The sequence below is a fragment of the Gopherus evgoodei genome, chromosome 12 (genome assembly GCF_007399415.2).
Source record: "Gopherus evgoodei ecotype Sinaloan lineage chromosome 12, rGopEvg1_v1.p, whole genome shotgun sequence".
NCBI lineage: Eukaryota > Metazoa > Chordata > Testudines > Testudinidae > Gopherus > Gopherus evgoodei.
Genome location: NC_044333.1, coordinates 21,301,951 through 21,326,026, shown reverse-complemented (window position 1 = coordinate 21,326,026; position 24,076 = coordinate 21,301,951). Strand labels below are relative to the sequence as shown.

Below are 24,076 nucleotides of genomic sequence, written 5' to 3'. Positions count from 1 at the left end.
TCTGCAGCCTCTCAAACACTTCTTCCTGCTACCCCTTGTGTTTCCATTTTCTTGTCTTTTATAGAAGCCATGCCTGTCTCTCGCAGGTGAGCTTCTCTCTAATTAGCTATCCCCATCCTAAAACTCCCTAATTAGGGAGCCTAATTTTGCAGCCTAATTAGGTGATTTTCTCCACCTGGTCCAATTCAGCTCTTGCAGGGCCAATGTGGGGTGCACACCCTGTCACAGGAGATAATAGCACTTTCCTACATCACAGGATAGATAAGTTAAAGATAGGGAGGTGCTCAGATACTACAGTGCAGGGAGCCATATAATTACGGTAGATTCATCTTGTTCCTTTACTACCTATTGTTGCTTCTTCATAGAATAAAACACTATAGTTGATGCAAGGCAGATGTGAATTTGGTATGCTGGGAGGGGAGAGAATGTGGGGGAAAGGGACAAATGAAAGTCATTGTCTTAAATAGTGCCCCACAGCGTGCAAATGTTTGAGAACTGCCATTTTACTGGGTTAACCAGTAATGTTCTAAATTCACAACTGAAAATCATTTTTAATTGGGCTCGATTTTAATAGGGCATTCAACCTCTGTAAGGATTGCGGGTCCAGATCTCTAAATTTGACCAATTTAAAAAAACTGCAGAAAGTTTTAGAAATCGATTTTTAAAATTTGAAATTTGTACATCAAAATCCAAAGATTGTATTTTAGCTGCGATTAGGAGATATCTCACCATCCAGCTTACGGATTATATCTTGTAGTGGGCCTGGGAGGTACAACGTCTGTGTGGGGGGGGGCTCTTTGTGGAAATTCAGTTTGTGTTGCTCTTGATGTATGCCCTGCACCCAAAGGCCACAGTGATGGGTTGCACTAAAAATCATTAACACGTGTTTTAACTAGGCTTGACAAACTGCTTATCAGAAGAGATTTGCTTTTTGTGCCAATGTCTGAGAACCTCTCATTACTGTATCAGAATAGACGAAAATGTAATTACAGGATGAAATTTAGGAGAAATGTAATTTCTCTTTGCAGTTCAATTTCATCTTCAGATTTCAAATTTCTTTTCTAGGGCTTGATTTTATCCGAGTTGAAGGGTTTGTTTTTTCTCATGTTGCTGATGAAGGGATGATAAATGCCTGTGCAGGTGATCTGCTAAGATACCGAAAACAAATTGGAGCACAGCATGTTCAAATTTTTGCCGATATTAAAAAGAAACACAGGTAAATATAAGCACTGTTTACATATGTGTTAATGTAAAAATGATCTGATGTTCATTTTATATTCATTTTATTAATTGCTCAGAAAGTGAATATTGGGAGAACTTTACTGCTCACGCAGGGTCTTGCAAAACTATTAAACTTGCACCTATAAACTATAACCTATAAACTGCAGCTTTCTGCATCTGTAGAAATTGCATTTGTTTAACTTTCAGAATTTGTAAATGTCTTATGTGTGACATAACGTGATGCTTTATATCAGTTAGATGTATCTCCTTATTATGTTTACAAATAAATCATGTTTCATGAGATTACACATCTAAAATGCCCATTTCAAGTTATATGGGTGGCTACCAAATGTGACACATACAAATCATGAGATTTTTGCCACGTTAAAAGCTCTTATCCCTTCCCCTCCATCTAATATTGGTTTTTTCAATTTTAAATCAATGCTGTATGTGGATATGGAGCATGTTTTATGATTATCAGACAGCAGCATCTTATGACAGCTATGTGAATTCCAGCTGACATTTCATCACAATTGTCACACAGTCCTTTCCATTATTAGATGTTCCTTTGAAATTTAGCTCAGAAAAAGAGAGAGAACCAAAAAGCTGCGAATTGCATGTATCAAGTAACTTGAATTCAAGAATGATGTTTGTACAGAGTGTGGGGAAAAGTCATGGAAATAGCTACGTTTGGGGCGTATTTAATATCTGATTTTAAAAAAAGAAACATTTCATTATAATAAATGAAATGCAGCATTTTCAACGTAAGTTTAAAGGTTCCTTCAAAGCATTTTCTTTCTAGCTTCACTTCTGCATATTTGAACATCCGCACAGTGATATTTCTTCTCCTGAGAAGTCCCAGAACGTGGTACTTTGTGCATGTATTCTCATCTTTGTCATATGAGATACTGATATTTAGAATGTACACTGAGTTGTTCATCATCTGATGCAATGTGGTGTGTGTTATTTGCTTAGTTAATAGTGGAAAGGAGAATGTGATCTAACCAGTTTATGGGAAACAAATATTCACAGGATTATTGAACTAAAGGGCAAGAGTTAAAGGGCTGTGGTATTTTCCCTAACAACAACAAAATGCCTGGTGCCAAGAATTAGCAGTATCCAATTCTCTAACTTGACAAACTGTTTCCCAGGTTATCCTCTGTTACTAGCGCAGGGATTTCCGTTTCCTTTCACTCTGTTTTTTCCCTCTGTATTTTTACATATGCACAACCTCATCAAGGCCCTGACATCACAATGACTTTCTTCTGGCTGCAAAAAGTAGTTTGATATTCTTTTTGTAGCACAGTCACGCTTCTGGAGAGGGTCATGGCAGAGTGAATATGCCGGAAGAGACACTGCCTCTCAATATTAGTGAAGCAAGTTCCTTCTATTCCATTCCCAGATCTGGTTGGCCCAAAAAGAAAGACTCTAGTCCCAGGACTACTGGTCTTTTGTGGTTACTGCTCAGTACTACCAGAACAGGGTATCAGGTTACTGTGTAATATTGTCTTTCGTAACTATCATATTTCCTGATTCTATAGTAGAAAAGTTAAGGGAAAATTATAAATGTAAAAGTTGATGTTTCAAAGGCTAAAGCTTTCTCAAATTTTTGAAGCTGTCTAAAGCTGAAGTTGCCGTAGATAGATGTAGGTTTCGGAAAAAGAGGCTAGCTTACACATCTTACTGACAGTTACTGCTTAAAATTTGAATGGCACATCTTTAGATGCATGAAGCAAATACTGTTTGAAGATAGCTGCTCTCATTTTTTCTCCAAAGACAGATATCCAGGAGATAGTGCTTGCTAATGACTGAAAGTTAGTACTTTTTGTTGGCCTTTATGAAATGAGGTGATGCTCTTAGTCCAATTCCTAAAGGACAAGGACCTGATTTACAGAAGAGCCGAGCACCTAGAACTCTACTTGAAATTAGGAGAGTTCAGCATCTATGAAAATTAGGCATTCAATACAAAAGCTGCCAGCTCAGTTGGTACTCCGGGGTGACAGTCTGGCACATTTAGCAGTCACTGGGTAGACAGGGTGAGACCCAGACAAAGAGACAAATGGATTATGGAGGCTAGGATGGCAAAACTTTTTTTTCTTCCTCACATTGTGTTTTTAATTTCAACTGTAAAAAAGGGCTCTTAACACTCAAAAAGGCAATCTTCCGTGGTTCTGACAACAGGGACCTGAAATACAGTCATGAGTTGTAAGAAAAGCAGTCTAACATGAAACAAGGTGGATAGCAAGTGTATATGCTGAGAATAACAACAGGTTATGTTTCTGCTGTTTACAGTGCTCACGCTCTGACAGCAGATGTCAGTATATCAGAGACTGCTAAGGCTGCTGAGCTCTTCCTCGCTGACGGGATTGTATTGACTGGAACAGCTACTGGAATGCAGGCAGATCCTAAAGAATTGAAAGGTGAGAGCTGTCACGAAGGTCGGGCAACAACCAGTGAATCATTTTCTGGATTAATAGAGAGAGAAATCTATACGTTCTCTGTCCTAAAAACAGAGAAGCTTTCTTTCACTGTAGCGTTTGATTTGGTCTAGCACATGCCATAGCGATTTGGGTTCTGGTTGGATGTACAGTAGCATGTTTATAAAAACAATTTTTATAGCATAAAAGTTAAAATTATTATAAATATTGAGAAAATATGTTTGGTAAAATTGTTATTCATATTGGCATCCTGTGAGAAAAGGAAGGCTCAATTTCTACATGATTATAATTTAAGAATGAGATTGTCCATAGCCTTCTTTAAAAAAAGGCTTATAACTAGGCTAACTAAAAATACTTAACTATTAACATGGAACGAATATTTATAATTGGATTTCTCATTGTGAAACTGATATTCCAGCAGGAAGAGAGGAATCTGCTGAGATTAAGGGCTTGGCTACACTTGCGAGTTACAGCGCATTAAAGGAACCCCGGGCACACTAGCTCACTACCCATCCACACCGGCAAGGCACATAGAGCGCTCTGACTCCATGGCTAGAGCACTCCTGGTTTTCCACCTCGGCAAGTAGAATAACGTTGGATGCGCCCCCCCCCTGGAGCGCCCCAGCGTCAGTGTGAACGAGGTGTTGCATTACTGCAGTCTGATCAGCCTCCGGAAATGTCCCATAATCCCCTTAAATCAAGTGGCCGCTCTTGTCATTGTTTTGGATATGCCTTTTGAAAGCTCAGTTTGACAGCCGGCTGCTTATCTGCTCTGAGACAAAGCAACCATTACTGTGGAATGCTGTGTGTGAGAGAGAGAGGCGGGGGGGGGAGCTGGAGGGGAAGGTCTGTTGCTGTCTGAACTTACAAGACAGCATGCTGACATGCTCTCAGCCCCCCAAAAACCCACTCTCTTCCTCCCCCCACATGCACACAACACATTCCCTGTCACACTCCACCCCACCTCATTTGAAAAGCACCTTGCAGCCACTTGCATGCTGGGATAGCTACCACAATTTACTACTCTCTGTGGCTACCACAATTTACTACTCTCTGTGGCTCTGTGGAAATGCTGAGCACCCGCAACTTTCATTTGATGTCGGCTCCCATCAACATGGCTGGTGTTCATCACCTCCCAGGATCAGGCTCTAAAAATAGTCATCATATGCTCAACCAAGACAGGGAACATTTTTAGCACCTTTTTAGCAAAAATCATGTGAAGAAACAAGAAGGCTGCTTTTATGGGTTGCATTCTTGCTGCTTTAAACATGGCTCTTTCTGGTCTAAAGACAGTCAGTCATTCATCCTTCCTTATTACAATTCTGAAGAAGAAAAGGCAGGTGAAAAACATACTACATGTTTTACATATTTAGCAGAGATCTGTGTACCAGACCACATTCAGAATGTTACATAGTTATTGGAAATTTCCAGTATTTATCCATATAATACAAGTTCAACACTATGTTGTTACAAGGCATATTAAACTTGTCAGAACAGGTTTTCATATGCATATACAGAATTAAAACGAAGCCCTTGCCAAAGAATAATGACTACATTTTAGCCCATGATTAGGTAAACTGCAGTGGAAAGTTGGCCTATGAAGATAGGCCTCTTAAAGTAATAGATTTTCTCAGTATTAAACAAAAATTGTTTCATGAAACAGAACCTTCTGAAAACAATGTGAATATAAAGTTTGACAGACCAAACCTTTGTATCACCCGCACCCTTAAATTAGCAACAAAGAGTCCTGTAGCACCTTACAGACTAACAGACATTTTGGAGCATGAGCTTTCGTGGGTGAATACCCACTTCGTTGGATGCATCAAGTGGGTATTCACCTACGAAAGCTCATGCTCCAAAATGTCTGTTAGTCTATAAGGTGCCACGGGACTCTTTACTGCTTTTATAGATCCAGACTAACATGGCTACCCCTCTGATATCTGACACCCTTAAATTAGTTTTTTGGTTTTTGTTTCCCCTTTCTTCAGTGGAAAAACCAAATGAGTCTCAAAAAGTCATAAAAACCAGAAGGCAAAATTCTGTTCTCGGATGTGTACACATAGCTTCCCTTGACTTGAGAAATGACACAAAGTATACCCATTTGTGTGGCTTTCACTTTTGTGTCATGAATACAACAAACCTAGTATCCTGGGTTTGTTTTGGTTGGGTCACACAGCTAAGTACTGAGATTTTGTGACCGTGTGGCAATCCCTCATTTAAGAGGGCCGGTAATTTTGAATTGTTAATTGGGGAGGGACCTCTTAAAAATCAGTATTCTAGCGTAGGAAATGACAGTTTAAGCACATCAGTGGTGGTAATCTCTCTAAAGGAATCAGACCTACAGTACACAAAGTTGAGTATTCGTGTGAGTGAAGTTTTGCATTTCACAAGTTTCTGTGTTGTTAGAAGTACTGTGTTACAATGAAGACAAAATTGGACACTTTTCATCATGTTACAAAATGTATAATTTAAAACATTTTATGCCAACTTAAGCTTTGATCTGATTAGCTGTCTCCTGAAGGCAGCACTGAAAAGGGAAATGAGATTTTGCCATATCCTTTTTCAGATTTGTTATGCAACTATACAGAAATGCGAGTGCCTTTGTCTCTGATGAATTGACTGATTTGAGGTAGGAAAGAAGTATTTCTGTCAAACAAGGAAACTGTGTGTAGGGGCTAGAATTTTGTTTTTAGTTTGTGTCAATACCTTAATTCAAGCCTCCTAATGTGGTGATGCTTTGCCATAACCAGCCCTGACCAAAGGTCCTTTCACATGCTATCCTGAGGATCTCTCATGTATTAATCTCTGTAAATCTTTTATAGATGACTATAGATATGCAGGGCCAGTGCAAGGATGTTTTGTGCCCTAGGTGAAACTTCCACCTTGCGCCCTCCTCCGTCCCCGAGCCCCCGCCCTGAGCCCTCTTTCCCACCCTCCGCCTTGAGGCACCCCCCCCACCCCGGCTCACCCCTGCTCTGCCTCCTTCCTGAGCATGCCATCGCTGCTTCACTTCTCCCGTCTCCCAGGCTTGCAGTGCCAATCAGTTTAGGTGCTGCGAGAAGTGAAGCAGTGACGGCGTGCTCGGGGAGGAGGCGGGGCAGGGGTGAGCTGGGGCGAGGAGTTCCCCTGCGTGCCACTCCCCCCCCTTACTTGCTGTAGGGGGCCCTCCCTGCAACCCCTTCCCCCAGCTCCCTCCGCCTAAATACCAGCGGCGACTGGGGTGGCTGAAGATCCAGCTGCCGCGGTCGCTGCTGAAGAAAATGGTGCCCCCCGAATCCTAGTGCCCTAGACAACCACCTAGGTTGCCTAAATGGTTGCACCGGCCCTGCTATGTCGCTTTTCCTCTGTTTATGAGTGCAGGCAAGCAGGCTCCTCTGAGGCAACTACCAGTCCATTCCACACAGCAGCTGGCAGGCATTGCTTATACTGTCAGTGACTATTGGCCTCTCTGTAGTACCCAGCTACTTCGGTTCTACGAAGTACCTAAGCAGCGCTGGTCTAGGAAGGGAGGGACCCAAAGTCCCTTGTGCTCTTGCATTCTGCCCCTGCCAGGCCATTAAGAAGCCTAGAATGCTGAGCATTTTATGTTGCACTTAATTTCTTAGCAGATTATATTTCTGTTTTAGAATATGTTTATCTTTCAGATAGGCAAAATTATATTATAAAAATATCTATGGTGGGAGACTTGTCCAAGTCTAAATAGCTCAAGGTTTGCTTTTGGAGGATAGGTGCTTTCATCTTTAGATCTCTAGTCCATAACCAGTCCAGGTTGGAAGTGACTAAAAAGTTTTTACTATCTGATGACTATTTGATGAACTGTGGGAAAATGAGTTAGTGGCTGTAGTCAAATAACCACTGGACAAGTGCCCATGTCACAGAAACCACCAGCGTAGATAGTAATAATTTGCACCTTTGGTGGCATTGTTCACAGTGGGGACCTGGAGACCAATTTACCTTTCTGCACATAGGTGGTTCACTTATGTTGGGGTAGAGGCACATTGCTGCTGCCTGTGCTGTACTTGTTCTATAGATAAAGAGAGGACTTCTGTCTCTAATCCGCACTTTTTACAAGCGCTAAGCATAAAAAAGCATGAAAAAAAAAACTTTGAATTCAAATAACTGAAATGTGTCACAGTGCAGGATATACGATAAACACAGTATGTATGGTACAATGATTATTGCATATGAAAAAACATGTTAAAGAAAAGTATTTGTTCAAGTTATTGGGACATTATTTAGTTTTACACTGTTGGCCTTTTTTTTAAAGGTATGAATTTTTGGCCTTTATTTAATGCAACTTGTGCATATCCTAGTTCAAAAGCTTTCATTATGCTTTGCAACTAAATCCTGTTTCATCTGATTTTTATTAGACATGTATGTAGATGTACTGTCACAAGAAAGAGCACAGTGCCCTCTAGTTATCGTTTATTGAAGCAGAGGAATGTCTAAGTATAATTGTATAAACTTTGAGATCTCGTCACATAGAATACATAGTCACAAAATTATCTGAAAAAGTACAGTAGCTTGAGAAGAGTTGGCTTAAGAGTTATAAACAAGGTTTTGAGTTTAGAGACAATTAACAAACGTAATAGTTGTTTAATTCTACTTCGCAGAAACATCATACCATACTGATTCCCTTACTGCTGTTGCCTATTTAAAAAATAAAAAGTTAGAATTTGGGCAGTGGTATAGTGCGAGTCTTATTAAACAATACCAAAATGTAAACCATTTGATATGGATCAACATTATGTTTTACTGCATGAAAGAATCTATTTAAAATTTGAGTGACTTCACACTCAATTTGGTAACCAAATCTAATGCCAAAGTGAGTAGTATGGATGGTGTATGTTCCCTCTCCTGGCACTTTCTGGCTGGCTCCATCTTCTGTACAGGAAGGGACAGATCTGTGCATGGAGGGTCTATTTCACACACAGATTACAGCAGGGTGCTTGATCCTTTGTTATTTAAGGAACCCTTTGAAATAGCACATTTCAGTTTTCATTGTCTTAGTCTTTGCTTCTTAGAGCTTCTCTCAGGCCCATATATCAGTTTAGATATTCTACTCCTCCTGCATGATCAGTTTACTTATTAACATAGTATAATTATATAGTGCCTGCAATGTGTCCTGTGCACTTTTCATAAAAACAAATAGACTTGTGGCCAAATTCTCCTAGGAGAGCAGTTGAGTACTGCAACACATATCTGTGAAAAGAATGTCACATTAAATCTGTATTTGAGCCTAAGTAAAGCTGATATGGTACTCTTAATAGATAGGGCATTGTATAAATAAAATTCTGATTTTGTTTTTGTTTGGTAATATAGTGGAAACCTAATGAATATTTTTGTGAGCATGACTCCTGTCAGGATATAAAATAGGCATGAAAAGGGCTATAGCCGGACTCATCTGATGTGTCTAATTCAGGGCAAGGCTTTGCTTAAAATTGTCTTCCACTGTAGGATGGTCCTATTCTTCTGGGTTTACATCATGTGACAGATGGTGTTTGTTTTAGATAGCAGAATGCTAGCACATCTGACCTAGAGAAAGCTTCAGTAGCATTTGTATAGGTAGTTCTTCTCTTGGTGAAGCAGAATGGCAGTAAATAGTCTTTCCTGTAGCATCATTAACAAGTTACAGTTCTTATGAAACTTTTAAGTAAACAGCATTTTCTTGCAGTTTTATATTTCACGTGTGTATCCTTTCCCTTAGCTCCCTGATGCTTTAACCACCTATGCCAGCTTGTTATCACCAAGTAAAGCAATTTTTATATGTCTGTAAAGGTCAGAAATAATGCTCTACTCCGTTTTCTTTGAGGAAGCAAATAGAGCATCCAATCCTGCAAGGCACCGAGTCATTTTTGTGAGATCCAATTTGAAGTTAATGGTCATGAGGAAGTTCAGCACCTATTAGAATTGGACCTTTATTTTTTCATAGCTAGATACTTACTTGTGCCTTTGAGAGACTCCTGTTAACCATCTGTCCTTTCTCCATAAAAGAAACTGAACATAATAATAAATTTGTGATCTGAACTACAAACTACTTTCTCTGGGCCTTGTATCAATTTCTGTTATATTAAAAAAAAAAAAAACCCAAAGCTCAGAATGCTTACATCTCACAGTGAACACAGTCACTTGAATAAATCTGAGGGAAATTCACCCTTGTGCACAGGGACTGCGCAAGGGCTGAAGAGGGACTTCAGTGTTACATAAGCCTTGTCTTCTGCCCAGGGGTGAATTTCACCATATGCAACCTGGCAAAGGTTCGACTTCTTAAGTGACGTGTTATTTCTAGATAAAATAATGTGCTGCTTTTATGTCCCATTGCCTTTTTAAAACAAAAACAATCTCTACTAGCACTGCCTTTGGCCTGCAAATAAAGTAGATGGAGTTGTCCAAATAGTCCTCAGGACCACTGTTAGCTTCTCTGCTTCCCTTCCCCTAAATTAGAAGATCAACTAGCGAGCCTGTTCATTTTTCCTTTCATGGGGAATAACACTGTTTTGCTGCTTCTTCTCTGAAAATCTTTTTCTAGCCGTCTGTATAGCATGAATTCAGCAAAGAGACCTGGTAGAAACATACACTTCTCCAACTACCATTATTGTGATTTAAACTGATAACTAAAGAATTGTAATGTACACAGCACTATTGAATAGTTCTGCCATTTTAATAATCTCACTGCCTCCACCCAAAAAAACCCATCTGTGCTGATATAAATGGAAACAAGAATAACCTCATCTTCTTGTTACTGTTACACTTGAATTATCATATAGAAAGATTTGTTTTTATTCTTTTCCTTTTGGGATAAGAGAGAAATTGATAACACCATTAAAAATCCGTATTTTGATGTTTAAGTAACTCCCACAGGAATAAATTCTGTCCCCAAGACACTGGGTTCAGACTTGAGTGATCTGGGTTCTATTTTAGGTTCTACAGCAATATAAATGACTGCCTCTTTCTATGTGTTTGTACAGCACCTAACAAAATGAGGCTCTGATCTCATTTGGATGCTAGGTACTGCTATAATATTAGTAGCAAGGGAATCCAAGATGCAGTAGAATCATTATACTTCTGCTGTGCAAGGGAGCTCCCTCAAAAGCTCAGTTCAGCAGAGACTTCTTGGTAGGGTTGCCAACTGCCTAATCGCACAAACCCAAACACCCTTGGGGTGTGGGTGTGTGTGCAGGATCCAGTCTCTGGGAGGGAGTTTGGCTGCAGGAGGGGGTGCAACCTCTGGGAGGGAGTTTGGGTGTGGGCTGGAGCAGGGGGTTGGGGTGCTGGAAGAGGTGAGGGGGACGGTGCTTACCTCGGCGGCTCCCGAAAGCGACCAGCACATCACACTGGCAGTGGCTCCTAAGTGGGAGCAGCATGCGGAGACACACACACACCCCGATCTCCCCCCAGGAGCCAGAGGGATGTGCCAGCCGCTTCCGGGAGCAGTGCGGCGCCAAGGCAGGTAGGGAGCCTGCCTTAGTCCAGCTGCGCCGCCAGACTGTCAGTGCTTAAAATCTCTGTTTGGCTGCAGTAGCCTCTGGGAGACAGAGTGTGATTCTAGTAGACTCCCAGCAAAATCGGGAGGGTTGGCAACCCTATTTCTTGGGCATCTTTGTGCAGCCTGGTTTGTGGGGGCAGGAGAAGAAAGAGCTAGTGCAAGTGAAGCCAGTGGATTCACTCATTGCCCCATGTGGAGTGGGAGTCACAAGAGTGGCCATTAATTATTTCAGTCCCAGGCTTTGCCTTTTCCTCAGCACTGAAACTGCCATGTGATGCATGGCCAATGGTGGTCTCGTGTGACCCCAACTCTCAGTTTCCTTTACTTGAATAGTGCTATACAAAACAAATGCAGTTTTGTTAGTATGCAGTTTTGTTGTAGCTATGTTGGTCCCAGAAGATTAGAAAGACAAGGTGGGTCAGGTAATAGCTTTTATTTATTCTTAGTTGGTGAGAGAGACAAGTTCGAAAGCTTACACAGAGCTCTTCTTTTGTTAGCAGTCATTACAAGTGGTTTCAATAGACAAGCCATGTAATTCTTTACCAGAGAAACCAAGACCATGTGTTGCTGACAATCAGTATCATTTTTTAGCAAAATATCAGCTGGAAATTGGATAAGTCAAGGCTGGTTAATTTCATCTCTGTAATTTTAAGGGTGGGAGAAGGGAGAATGATTGTAGAGCAGGCTTAATCCTAATGTTGGGTTTACATACGTGGCTTTTTTCACCTTAGAAGTTGAACATGCTGTGAAGATTCCAGTGCTGATTGGGTCTGGAGTGACGCTGGAGAATGTAAGGAGCTACTTGGATGCAAATGCTTTAATAATTGGTTCATATTTCAAGAAAGAAGGTTACTGGGCAAATAGTGTTGATCCTGACCGAGTAAAGAAATTTATGGATCATATAGGTAAACTGAGAGAATGAATTTATCATCATATAGTATTGTGTTTGTGCAAAATAAAATCTGGCCACAGGAGAACTTTTGTGGGGTTACCATACACATCCAATATGATATACATTACCATGCACAAGTAACCTCCATTAGCATTCTTGGGAGTTGCATGGAAGTTAGAATTGGTTAATATAATATGAGGGGCGGAAATCTTCTCCATGGCTAGCCCATAAATCAGGTGGCATTTTAAAGACAACAGTTGTTCTCAGTTTCATTTGTAGGCACATTTCTGCATCTCTACTCCCATATTCCAATACTAAATTATCTCTTAGAAGTTTTCAGGAATATATTCTTTACAATAGGTAAAGAATTTGTTCAGCTTAAGAATTAGCTGAGTTTTGTTTTATGTGTGGAATATAATAGGACACCCTAAGATTGCAGCCACCAGAATTGTAAATTGGGCAGGTCAATTAGCCTCTGTGTGCCTCAGTTTCTCCATCTGTAAAATCGGAATAATACCTATTTTAAAAAATGTTGTAGGACATAATGAATGAGTTTTTGTAAAACAGTTTCTTCTAATAAAATAATAATCAAACTGTCAAAAATACAGTAAAAATGCTATAAGTTAGTAAAGTCCATTTATTCATGTCTGAATACTGGTGACATCTTAGCAGAATTTTTGGAAGTCTTGATCTATCACTAACTTCGGACACTCAGCAGCTGCCTCTTCCAGTTATGAGTGGCACCCCATCTATTTATCTCCTTGCTGGGCCTTTACTCTGATGACCCATCATGAACTCCTTCCATGATAACTTTCTCAAGATTATTTCCATCTCTATGGCTGATGTGAGCAAACTACAAGCCTGTTGATTTCTGAGAGCAGAGAGTCCTCTTTTCTCCAATAATATTTCAAACATAAGAGTCTATGCCAGCACCCCATTTCAAAGGCTTCCGTTTTCTTCTAGTAATCCACATTAGTTCCCTAAGATTCACCTCCATAAGTTGCTATGGAAAAAAATTAAACTTTTCACTAGTTGAACCTTTGTAGGCTTCTAGAGGCCACGGTTTTTCCACACTTTTATAAAGGAGGCCATGGCTGAACAAGCCATCCCTAGTCTTCTTCCGATTTCTCTAGAATAGCCTTCTTGGTTGGAATATGTCTGATCCCAGGTAATTAAATGAATCTACTACCTCTACATCTTGACCATTATTCTTGATGTCCCCCTGCATCCTGATGTTATTGATAGTGTCAAGATACATGCATTTTTATTTTTGCCCCTTTCAGGAATAGTCCATATTTCTCATTAGCTATTTTTAACAGACTCCAACATTTGTTGAATTCCATGGATGGCTGCAATGAAAAACATTTCTGAGTTCCTTCCACTTTATCAAAACTTTCAGGGCTTGTCTCAGAATAAATTCTACATCCATATTAAAAAGACTTGGGGACAGAATGCGCCCTTGTCTCCCATGTTCCAGTGGAAAACCTACTGATGTTTGCACCATGATCTGTTGATGGTGGAGACTTGTGATGAATTCAGTTAGATGCTTTGGAATCCCCATATGTGCCAGTATCCTCCAGAGGGTGCTATGATGGATGATATCAAATGCTTTGGCGTAGCCAGAGAAACGCCTAATCAGTGGATTGCTGGATATTCACAGTTTGATCATATTTGCCTCGGCCCTCTCTGAAATCAACTTGTGGTGATGGTAGTTCTGCTTCTGTCATTTTGCTTTGTGCCGTCCTGAATTATACAGAGGAACACTTTACTTGCATGCTATATCAGGGAGATGATACGATTGTCACTGTACTGTTATATTTCCTTTCTTTGGTAAGAGCAGAAAAATTCTCTTTGTCCAGTCATCCAGTCAATTTCTAGTTATTCATGCATTGTTGCAAATTTTCCACATGAGATCAATACCACCATCACCAATCAGTTTCAGCAATTCTGCTGGCACATTATCTACCCCTGGTGCTTTCTCAGGCTTCATTTTCATACAAGCACGCACCACTTCCTCGCTCAGGATTGATGGTTCTGGCTCTGTACTCTCTTTTCTGTCATCCTGTATTGTAAGTGGCTCTGATGAGGCATAGAAGTTGGCACAGTAATCTCTCTGTGTTTGAAATCACCTCCTTCAATAAAAACACTGCCATCACGATCTTTTATTATGCTTGGTTGCAGGGAAAACTTCTTACTGTATCTGACCACTGTGAACATACCTTTTTGTTTTATTATTTTAATTCTCAAGTTCCTCACATTTTGCTTTAATGTATTTGCTCTTGTCTCTTCTAGTCTGCCTTTCAATCTGTCTGCTCAGTTCTTACAGTGTATTTTCTGTCCTGCATTCTTCAGTCTCCAAGCCACTCCCACTCTGCATAGTCATTTCGGCAGCTCAGTCACCTTCTCTGTTAATTATGGTGCTGTCCGACACTGGCTTTTTGGAATGTGTGCTTTGGCAGCTTCAAGCATGATAGTTTTCATTTTATCCCAAAATTCATTTGGGTTGTTCTTCTCTTTTACCTATGACAGTGACTCAAACCTGTTCTTGACATGTAGTTTTCAGGACAAGTGCAGACACAGCAGACCTGCCAAATGTCTTATCTTTTTATATTTAAAAAAATTATGTTTGAGGGTAGCAGTTGATTGTCTGAGCCACGGTGTGCACTCAGGGACATCTTTGTCCATTGGACACTTTATCTCCAGTGTCCCTGTATCATTACATAGTTGATCTGGTTCTTTGTCACACTGTCAGATGACCTCCATATATGTAAACGTATAGGAAGTTGAGTGGAAATAGTGTTTGTAATGACCAGATGATTACAGTAACAGACTTCGACTAAACATCTTCCTCTCAATTGTAAACCCAGACCATTGTCTCCCTTATTTCTTTAAGAGCTTACAGCTCCAACTTTCGTGTTCAGATCTTCAATTACAAGGGTGATGTCTTCACTTGGTGTTTTAATAAGTGTCTCTTCAAATCATTCATAGAATGCCATAAATTGTTCGCTTGTCAGCTGCATCAAGGCATGAACCTGTATGATCAACATTTTAACTGACTTTGCTTGAAGGCAAATTTTAATGATTGTATCGCTGATTGGATTATATCCAAGTGCACACTTTGGTGTCTCCTTAAATAAAATAAATGCAACCCCTTTTCTCTCACTTTCTTGGAACATGAGTGTACACCACATACCCATCCATCATCATGAAATGATCTCTACCATTCCATCACAGCTCAGATTCCATATATATCTATATCTATATATATCTATAGATCTATATATATCTATAGATATATATATCTCTCTTTGATCACAATGGCAAAGTTCCCTTCATACATACTCCTCACAATCCATCTTCCTGTTCTGATAATTCTTTTATGAAGGTTCAAGTTATTCTTTTCTTTGGTACAAACATCAGGTACTGTACTTCCCAAAGGAACTGGTACAGCACCATCTAACTGCAGCTGGGTACTCTTGATGGCTGGAACCTCCTCCCCAGGTAATTTGATGAGCGTTTTGGCATGGGAGGTATCTCACCATCCTGTGCCACACATGGATCATGTTGCCTTTGTTCTGCCATGATTGGTCTCACGGGAGAAAATACAGGGAGTGGTTTCCTATTTCCTATTGCCTACTCCCTCTGGTTTGTAGTTGCTGTTTAATAACTTCTCCCTGTCGAATGCATTTCCTCCATTGGAGGTCCCAGTATTCTCCACAGGAGTTCATCTGTCTGAAGCTATTAGTACTTTCTGAGGTTTCAGGCAGTTGTAGGTGGTACAGTCTACTACCATTACAGCATCAGGCTGACTTGAAAATGCTGTACCACCACCAAAATTAAAAAAAAAAAAAAAAAAAAAAGGGAAATGGATTCACTTACTTAATGAATAGTAAGTGTAAATATTTAAATATATTTTAAATAGAGCTTCTGGAATTTTTTTTTGAAATTTTGACAAAATATTTTAATAAAAAACATTTGAAATGAAGATTTAATGCTGTTTCCAGACCAGTTAATACAGCTCCGCACCTCTCATAATTAGTAATAGTGATGTTGAAGACTGCCAGGATCCTTCCTAATACACACAGAAATAATTATGATGGAAGCCTTTCTTGTAGTACTGAGGGGTAAACACAGATTTTCATTTTTTCACAAAGAATTAATCATCATAGGAAACAATATTGGATAGATTCAGCCATCTCTTAAAACTAAAATTATCACATATAAAAATGATTTTCCTTAGCCAAAAAAAGGTCTAGAAGTCATTGTGTGCTTATGTAAAATCAGAGAATGATAGAAGTACTAAAAGATTTTTAAAAAATCTTTTTTGTTATTTGGGTTCATAGTGTGAAAATCTTGTGTGATGTTTTAATGAGAATGGTGTGGACCCAGACATGTTCTACATGGATACATTTCAGAGAGGTGTTTTCATATGAGCACCCAAATGAAAGAGAAGAAATAGTGCACGATACTATGTTTATAATTATCTTTATTATATTTTGCAGATTCATTGGGTTGGGTTGGAAATGTATTCACTTCGTGAACTATCTTGTGAAATAACAGTCAAATGAAAATAAAAAAATGACAATTTCTGATTATATTTTGAGAGATTTTACTCTTTCATTTTTGATAATTTGGCTCTAAAGGGGATAAAACCCAGAATCTGAAGTGTCATGAATGTATGTGTGTTTTCATTCTTTGGGATTGAAATCTGTCCACTGAGATCTCTCTCTTGACATCTGTGACATCTGTGCATAGCTTCCATTAATGCTAATGTAAATGATGTTGTGTATATCAAAGGATAAATGTGTAAACCCTTTTTAAGCTGGTGGAGTCTCCATCCATCTCCAAACAAATGCAGCACACTCCTTGTAGAGCAAAAATATCATCTCCCAGAGGTTTTGTTTTGTAAAGATATAGGTAATTCCAAAAAACACAGCATGAAATTCAACATAAGCCTTCTCCCATGGTTCCTTCTCTCTGGACTTACCTGTCTGTCCCATGGTTCCCCAAAAGCTGTTGAGTCCTCTGACTTGCTGTGGTCTGTAGAAAGCACAGATGCTTCAGAAGCATGTGTGTATGGTTACAAATTTCTGTGTCTGCAGTAACTTGCACTCCTTCCCCTGCGATTTGGTGGGACTGGCTCATCTATTCCGTCCAGAACTACAGAACATCTGCAGGGAAGAGTAGGCTATGTCCTAAAGATGATACTCTTACCTTTTCATACATCCCCAGCCCCCAAGCAGAGTCTGCACGCACAGGCTGTGTGCAAAAGTATTGGGAAGCTTGGGGTCCTTCATATTTAAATTATTTTTCACCCATTTACAGTCTGCATATTGTAACATATTAATCTATATGCTAGCCAGGATGTTCACTTTGTTTATTTTTTAAGCCCTTAATACTAAATTATGAGACCCATATTATATAGTACTTGTCCTGTTTACAAAGGCACATGCTGTATAAAATTAAAAAGCAATGTGTTTAGAATTCAGTAAAAACAACTGATTTCCATGTTTTAAAGTTAATAATGATTTTTTTCCCACCTGTGTGTTTCTGGGGAGGTTTCAAGCAATTCACCACTTGCATATATATCCATACCTGATTGCACAGTAGATGAAGTTCTTCTTGTAGTGTCACACATTTTCTAGTGGAATTATCACCAATTTTGAAATTCATTGTTAAGAAAATGATGCAACTAGAAAGACTAGCATGTGAACAAAGAGCATCAGCTACTAATCAATCTAGCGTTGGAAACGTTTTAACGCAGCCAATCGGAAAGTGCAACAAATTCATTGATAATGACTGTGCAGCGATGATTGTTTTTAAAGACACTGATTACAGTTGCTAAACGTCACATTAATTACTGTGAAGGTGAAAATCTAATGTGTTACTGTAGTGTTACTAGAAACAAAGAAAAATAAAATTACTTGGCCTGATTTTCTACTCACTTATACCATGTTAGTCAAGAGTAACTCTAATGACATCAGTGGAGTTACAAGATTAAAGAAGGAGGGGTTAAGTGAGAAGCGAATCAGGCTCAATGTGTTTAATACCATTGCTATGAACTAAGTAAAGAACACAACATGCCCTATTTCTGCAATAGCTATTCTTAGGAACCAAGGAATCTGCACGTTTTGGTAATGTCTATAAGGTCTAAAATGAAATAACATCAGGTACATCACAACCTTGTAAGAGAGAAACCTTCTAGTGAGTTTGTGCAATACTCCGAATATGCACTGAATGTCTCAGACAGAGCATCTCCACTCAGTGGTTATTACAGCTCTGCACCCCGCTGTTATGCTCTTAAAAGAGGACCAAGACCATAATTTGGCCCTAAATTATTATATAAAAATGTAACTGCAGGATTTAGGGACCCTTGTCAAAGAAAAGCTGATTTTAAAGCCTGAGAGGGATTGATCACCAACTGTTTATCATTCTTTCTGTTGAAAGTATTTATCTAGCAGCTTTAAGCATCTGCTTGTCTGTTGCACACAGATGCTGTAAATAGAATTTGACCTTTTTGTTTAGAAAATGCTTGAATATTTAATGTAAAAATATTAAGTTATCAGGAAGGCTGTGTCTTTTGGGAAGAATGCTCAATTTTACACAAGTTCTCAGAGTACTGCAGAGCATGAATAGCTTTACTGTAGAACAAAGCAGCCAGTGTTATGCGTAGAAGTTCTAAAAATGAATAACAGCTGTTCAAGAAGACATATTAAATATGTATTAATTAATTTGAAGTGCATCACTTAAATATGTGAAGAGATTATCTTGTGTTAATTTACATTAAAACATTACAGCACTTGTTAGCTTCATTATAGTATCCTAAAGTACTACCTCAGCCTACGCTGGAGCATTTTGTTGTGTGTTGATTGTTTTCGATTTGCCCTTTTAAAATGTCAGTGGCCTCTTTCTTGTTGGATTTGTTCTTGCATAGATACTGCACTTTCTTCTGAGCATAGAATGGACACAAATAATGAGCCAAACTGTTTGAAGAAACTTCAGACAAAGAGAACATGTGAAAATATGGCTTCGTACACAGCCCTGTAAATGGGGTTCAAGGAGTTGATGTGACACTATAAGCATTGCAATTGTGAAACTTACAAAATTGGTTAATAGTATTTACTTTCTATAGTTAAATCAATGTACAAACTTTGACTAATCCTCATTAAATCTGTAGAGGTAAGAACATGAAAACGGTTATACTGGGTCAGACCAAAGGTCCATCTAGCTCAGTATCCTGTCTTCTGACAGTGACCAATGCCAAGTGTTTCAGAGGGAATGAACCGGTAATCATCAAATGATCCATTCCCTGTTGCTCATGCCCAGCTTCTGACAAACAGAGCTAGGGACACCATCCCTGTCCATCCAGGCTAATAGTCATTGATGGACCTATCCTCCATGAACTTATCTAGTTCTTTTTTTGAACCCTGTTATAGTCTTGGTCTTCACAACATCCTCTGGCAAAGAGTTCCACAGATTGACTCTTCATTTCATGAAGAAATACTTCCTTTTGTTTGTTTTAAACCTGATGCTTATTAATTTCATTTGGTGACACCTAGTTCTTGTGTTATAAGAAGGAGTAAATAACACTTCCTATTTACTTTCTCCATACCAGTCATGATTTTATAGACCTAAATCACATCCCTCTTAGTTTTCTCATTTCCAAGCTGAAAAGTCCCAGTCTTATTAATCTGTTCTCATATGGCAGCCAGTGCATACCCCTAAACATTTTTGTTGCTGTTTTCTGACCTTTTCCAATTCCAACATATCTGCATGCAGTATTCAAGATGTGGGCCTACCATGGATTTATATAGAGGCAATATGATATTTTTGTCTTATTATCTATCCCTTTCTTAATGTTTCCCAACATTGTGTTTCCTTTTTTGGCTGCCGCTGCACATTGAGTGGATGTTTTGAGAGAATTATCCACAATGACTCCAAGATCTCTTTCTTGAGTGGTAACAGCTAATTTAAACTCCATCATATTATATGTATAGTTGGGATTATGTTTTCCAATGTGCATTACTTTGCATTTATCAACACTGAATTTCATCTGCCATTGTGTTGCCCAGTCACCCAGTTTTGAGAGATCCTTTTGTAGCTTTTCACAATCTGCCTGAGACTTAACTATCTTGAGTAGTTTTGTATCGCCTGCAAATTTTGCCACCTCACTGTTTGCCTGTTTTTCCAGATCATTTATGAATATGTTGAAGAGGACTGTTCCCAGTACAGACCTCTGGGAGACACCACTATTTACCTCTCTCCATTCTGAAAATTGACCATTTATTCCTACCCTTTGTTTCCTATCTTTTAACCAGTTACCAATGCATGAGAGGATCTTCCCTCTTATCCCGTGTCAGCTTACTTTGCTTAAGAGCCTTTGGTGAGGAACTTTGTCAAAAGCTTTCTGAAAATCGAAATACACTGTATGTACTAGATTCCCCCTTGTTGGCCCCCTCAAAGAATTCTAGCAGGTTGGTGAGGCATGATTTCCCTTTACAAAAAACATGACCCTTCCTCAACAAGTTATGTTCATCTGTGTGTCTGACAATTTTGTTCTTTACTGTCGTTTCAACCAGTTTATCTGGTACTGAAGTCAGGTTTACTGGCCTGTAATTGCCAGGATTGGCTCTGGAGCCCTTTTTAAAAATTGGCATCACATTAGCTATCCTCCAGTCATTTGGTACAGAAGCTGATTTAAATGATAGATTACCGACTACAGTTAGTAGTTCTGCAATTAGTTTGCCTATTATATCAATATCCTCATTTAATACATGGCACTCTAGTTCACCTATCTTATTATTTAGACTTCTAGCATTGGTATATATGCATGTTAAAAACTTGTCACTTTTTAGCTGTCTGCCATTACATGATGTAATTGAATGGGATTTTTTTTCATTTGACTCTCTCATCAGATCCTACGTGTATTTTATCATCTTCCATCCTCTCCGCCTTATAGGACATAGGGGAGGATCTACTAGGGAGATTCTCTAAGGGATGTTTCTGCACACCACTTGGTTTCCCCCCAGCCCCTAGTTTAAAAACTGCTCTACAACTTTTTTAAGTGCCGGGAATTTGGTTCCATTTTGGTTTAGGTGGATCCTATCTTTCTTGTATAGGCTCTCTCTTTCCCAAAAGTTCCCCAGTTCCTAATCTAAATCCCTCCTCCCTACACTATTGTCTTATCCACACATTGAGACCTGCAGTTCTGCCTGTCTACCTGGCCCTGCTCATGGAACTGGAACCATTTCAGAGAATGCTACCATAGAGGTCCTGGACTGCAAACTCTTACCTAGCAATCTAAATATGGCTTCCAGGACCTCTCTCCTATCCTACCTATGTCATTGGTACCTGTATGTACCACGACCACCAGCTTCTCCCTAGCACTACACATAAGGCTATCTAGATGTCTCGAGAGAGCCACAACCTTCGCACCAGGCAGGCAAGTCACGATGCAGTTCTCCCGGTCATGGCAAACCGAGCTATCTATGTTTCTAATGATTGAATCGCCCATTACTAATACCTGTCTCTTCCTAATAACTGGAGTTCCCTCCCCTGGAGAGGTATCTTCAGTGCGAGAGGATACCACAATATCATCTGGAAGGATGGTTTCCCTCTGCTCCAGTTGGATGTTCTCCTTCCCTGAGACTTTCATCTTCCTCAACAGCACAGAGTCCGTCAGACTGGGGGTGGGGCCATTCTGCTGAGTCCTGGAAAGTCTCATCTATGTACCTCTCATCTCTCTTAGCTCCTCCAATTCAGCCACTCTGGTCTCCAAAGCCTGTACATGGTCTCTGAGGGCCAGGAGCATCTTGTACTGAATGCACACATATGCCACCTGCCCATAGGGCATGTAATCATACATGCTGCATTGGGTGCAATAAACTGAAAGCCCCAACTCTGTTGCTGGACTTCTGCCTGCATTCTCTTTTTACTCCTAAAGTTAGTTCCTTTGCTGAGGTTTTTTTTTTACCACGGGGTGTTTTTGGCTTTAAGTTTAAAGAATGTATCTAGCCCTCCCTCACACACCTCCTGTAAACTCCCTCACAAAACTCCCGTTTATTAGCTCCTCTGGTCGCTTAGGTAGGTGTTTTTATCCTCAGTTAGAAATAGGAAAACTGGGTTAGAGAAGCTAAGTGACTTCACTGAAGCCCCTGAAGGAAGTCATTGTATGAGTCTCAGTTGGAGCCTTGAGTTCTTGGCTTTCAGTCCTGTGCACTAACGACTGGATCATGCCACTCTCTCAGCCTTAGTTCTGGTTCTAAGTGGTGTGTAGAACAGGACCCCATGTAGTCTGCAGCATAATTAGCCAAATTTCACAGCAGCAACCTCTAAATTCTGTGGCAACATTAATTTATTTTGACATCATTAAATACCCTTCTTTCCCATCCTCCAGCCCTGACATTAATGCACATGGCAATGGCATATAGTTGCAAATACTAATGGATGTAAATCATTGATCATTTTCAAGGATGAGTTTTTCGTTATGCTTTCCAGGGGGCTTGGATCCACTTTCTAAGCCTCAACTCCTGCACTGTTATCTAGGCTGCCTACCTCACCATCTTGCACTTCTATCTCCCTCACTACAAGCTGGAGACCATCTCGGGCTTCCCAGCCTTGCTCTGCCAAGCTCCATGAAACGGTATGGGGAACATGCAGAGTAATCCAGTCAGTTCCCCCTTGTGAGAAAACTGGAGAGCCAGAGGCATAGGGAGGGTAGCAGAAAACAAAATACTGAGCATTTGGCTGCAGCAAAATGCTAAATTCCAGGGGGTTCCTGACTGAGGTGAAGAGGGATGTTCACACCTCTCAGAGCTATTGTTTCAGGCTGCTTGCAGAAGTAGGCAGGTGAGACAGCATCTGTTTACACTTGGTTCACATTTTCAGGATTATCTCTACAACTATACGCATTAGATTTTTTTAATGAAATCTGAGATGCTGAAGGACTTTCTGTGACAACAAGGCTAATTCTGTGGCAAATTTCCTGATCATAGAATACCCGGAGACCTGTTTAGGAACAGATTTATCTGAACTATAGGAATCTTTAAAAAGAAACCATTAAAGCATTTGTTATACTTAAATTAAAATGCATTTTTAATAAATTCACAATCTCTTTCCCCGTTCCATCCCCAAGCCTCTGCAATTATAGCCACACATTGCTCTTTGTTCGCTGTGCTAGAGTCATCTGTGCTTTCTAGACTGGAAGTTCGTCAAAGAGGGAATGGCTTCTATCCTGTGTTTAATCTGTTGTAAAGAATGGTGTCCTGTAATGGTGCAATATAAATGATGAAGAATAAGAAAAATAACTCCTCAGAAACTTGGAAATTATAATAATTAAAAAAGCATCACATCTCTAAGAAAATTGACAGAAAAAAAAATTCCCCAAACAACTCAATGCACCTAACAAACACACCTAAACTTTATTCAGTTTAATGCATTGAATGCAACATGTATGGGTAGGTGGGGTGTGTGTGTGTGCAGTGCAAGCAACTCACGGCCTTCAGAGACATTTCGGGCTAATGAGGCCAGAGTGACTGAACTGGAGAAGCCAAGAGAGACAGGTACATACAGGAAACTTGTAGGGTCGTAGCAGAGCTGTCCTACCACCTGTCTAACAACCCCTGTGCTGTTAAGGAGAATGAAAGTCTCATGGCAGCAGGGCCGGCTTTAAGCTGATTCCCCCGACTCCCTGGAATTGGGCCCTGTGCCTTAGGCGCCTTTTTAATTTAAAAAATTTTTTTTACTCACCCAGTCTGCTCCAAGTCTTCAGTGGCATTTCGGTGGCGGGGAGTCCTTCGGTGCCGCAGAAGACCCGGAGCGGACCGCCTACCGCTGAAGTGCTGCCGAAGCCCCGGTCCACCACCGGGCATTCGAATCGGGCCCCACAGTTCATAAAGCCAGCCCTGCATGGCAGGAGAACATCAAGCTGGAGCAGAGGGAAACAGCCCAATAGTTGGGACCCACCTTCCAGATGCTGTCATGATATCTTCTCGCATTGTGGATATCCATCCAGGGCCAGAGACCAGTTATTAGGAAGAG

General features: G+C 40.0%; 1 protein-coding gene across 1 annotated transcript in view; it reads left to right on the top strand.

Annotated features, from left to right (window-relative positions):
* LOC115660169 (uncharacterized protein F13E9.13, mitochondrial-like) overlaps nt 1-23,745 on the top strand; it is a 52,903-nt gene extending 29,158 nt beyond the window's left edge. Inside the window, exons 5-8 of the mRNA XM_030581228.1 lie at nt 1,066-1,216; nt 3,514-3,641; nt 11,877-12,050; nt 22,535-23,745. Of these exons, the coding sequence (XP_030437088.1) occupies nt 1,066-1,216; nt 3,514-3,641; nt 11,877-12,050; nt 22,535-22,701 (620 nt within the window). The 3' untranslated portion in view covers nt 22,702-23,745. The remainder of the gene's footprint in view (nt 1-1,065; nt 1,217-3,513; nt 3,642-11,876; nt 12,051-22,534) is intronic.
* The last annotated feature ends 331 nt before the right edge of the window (nt 23,746-24,076 follow it).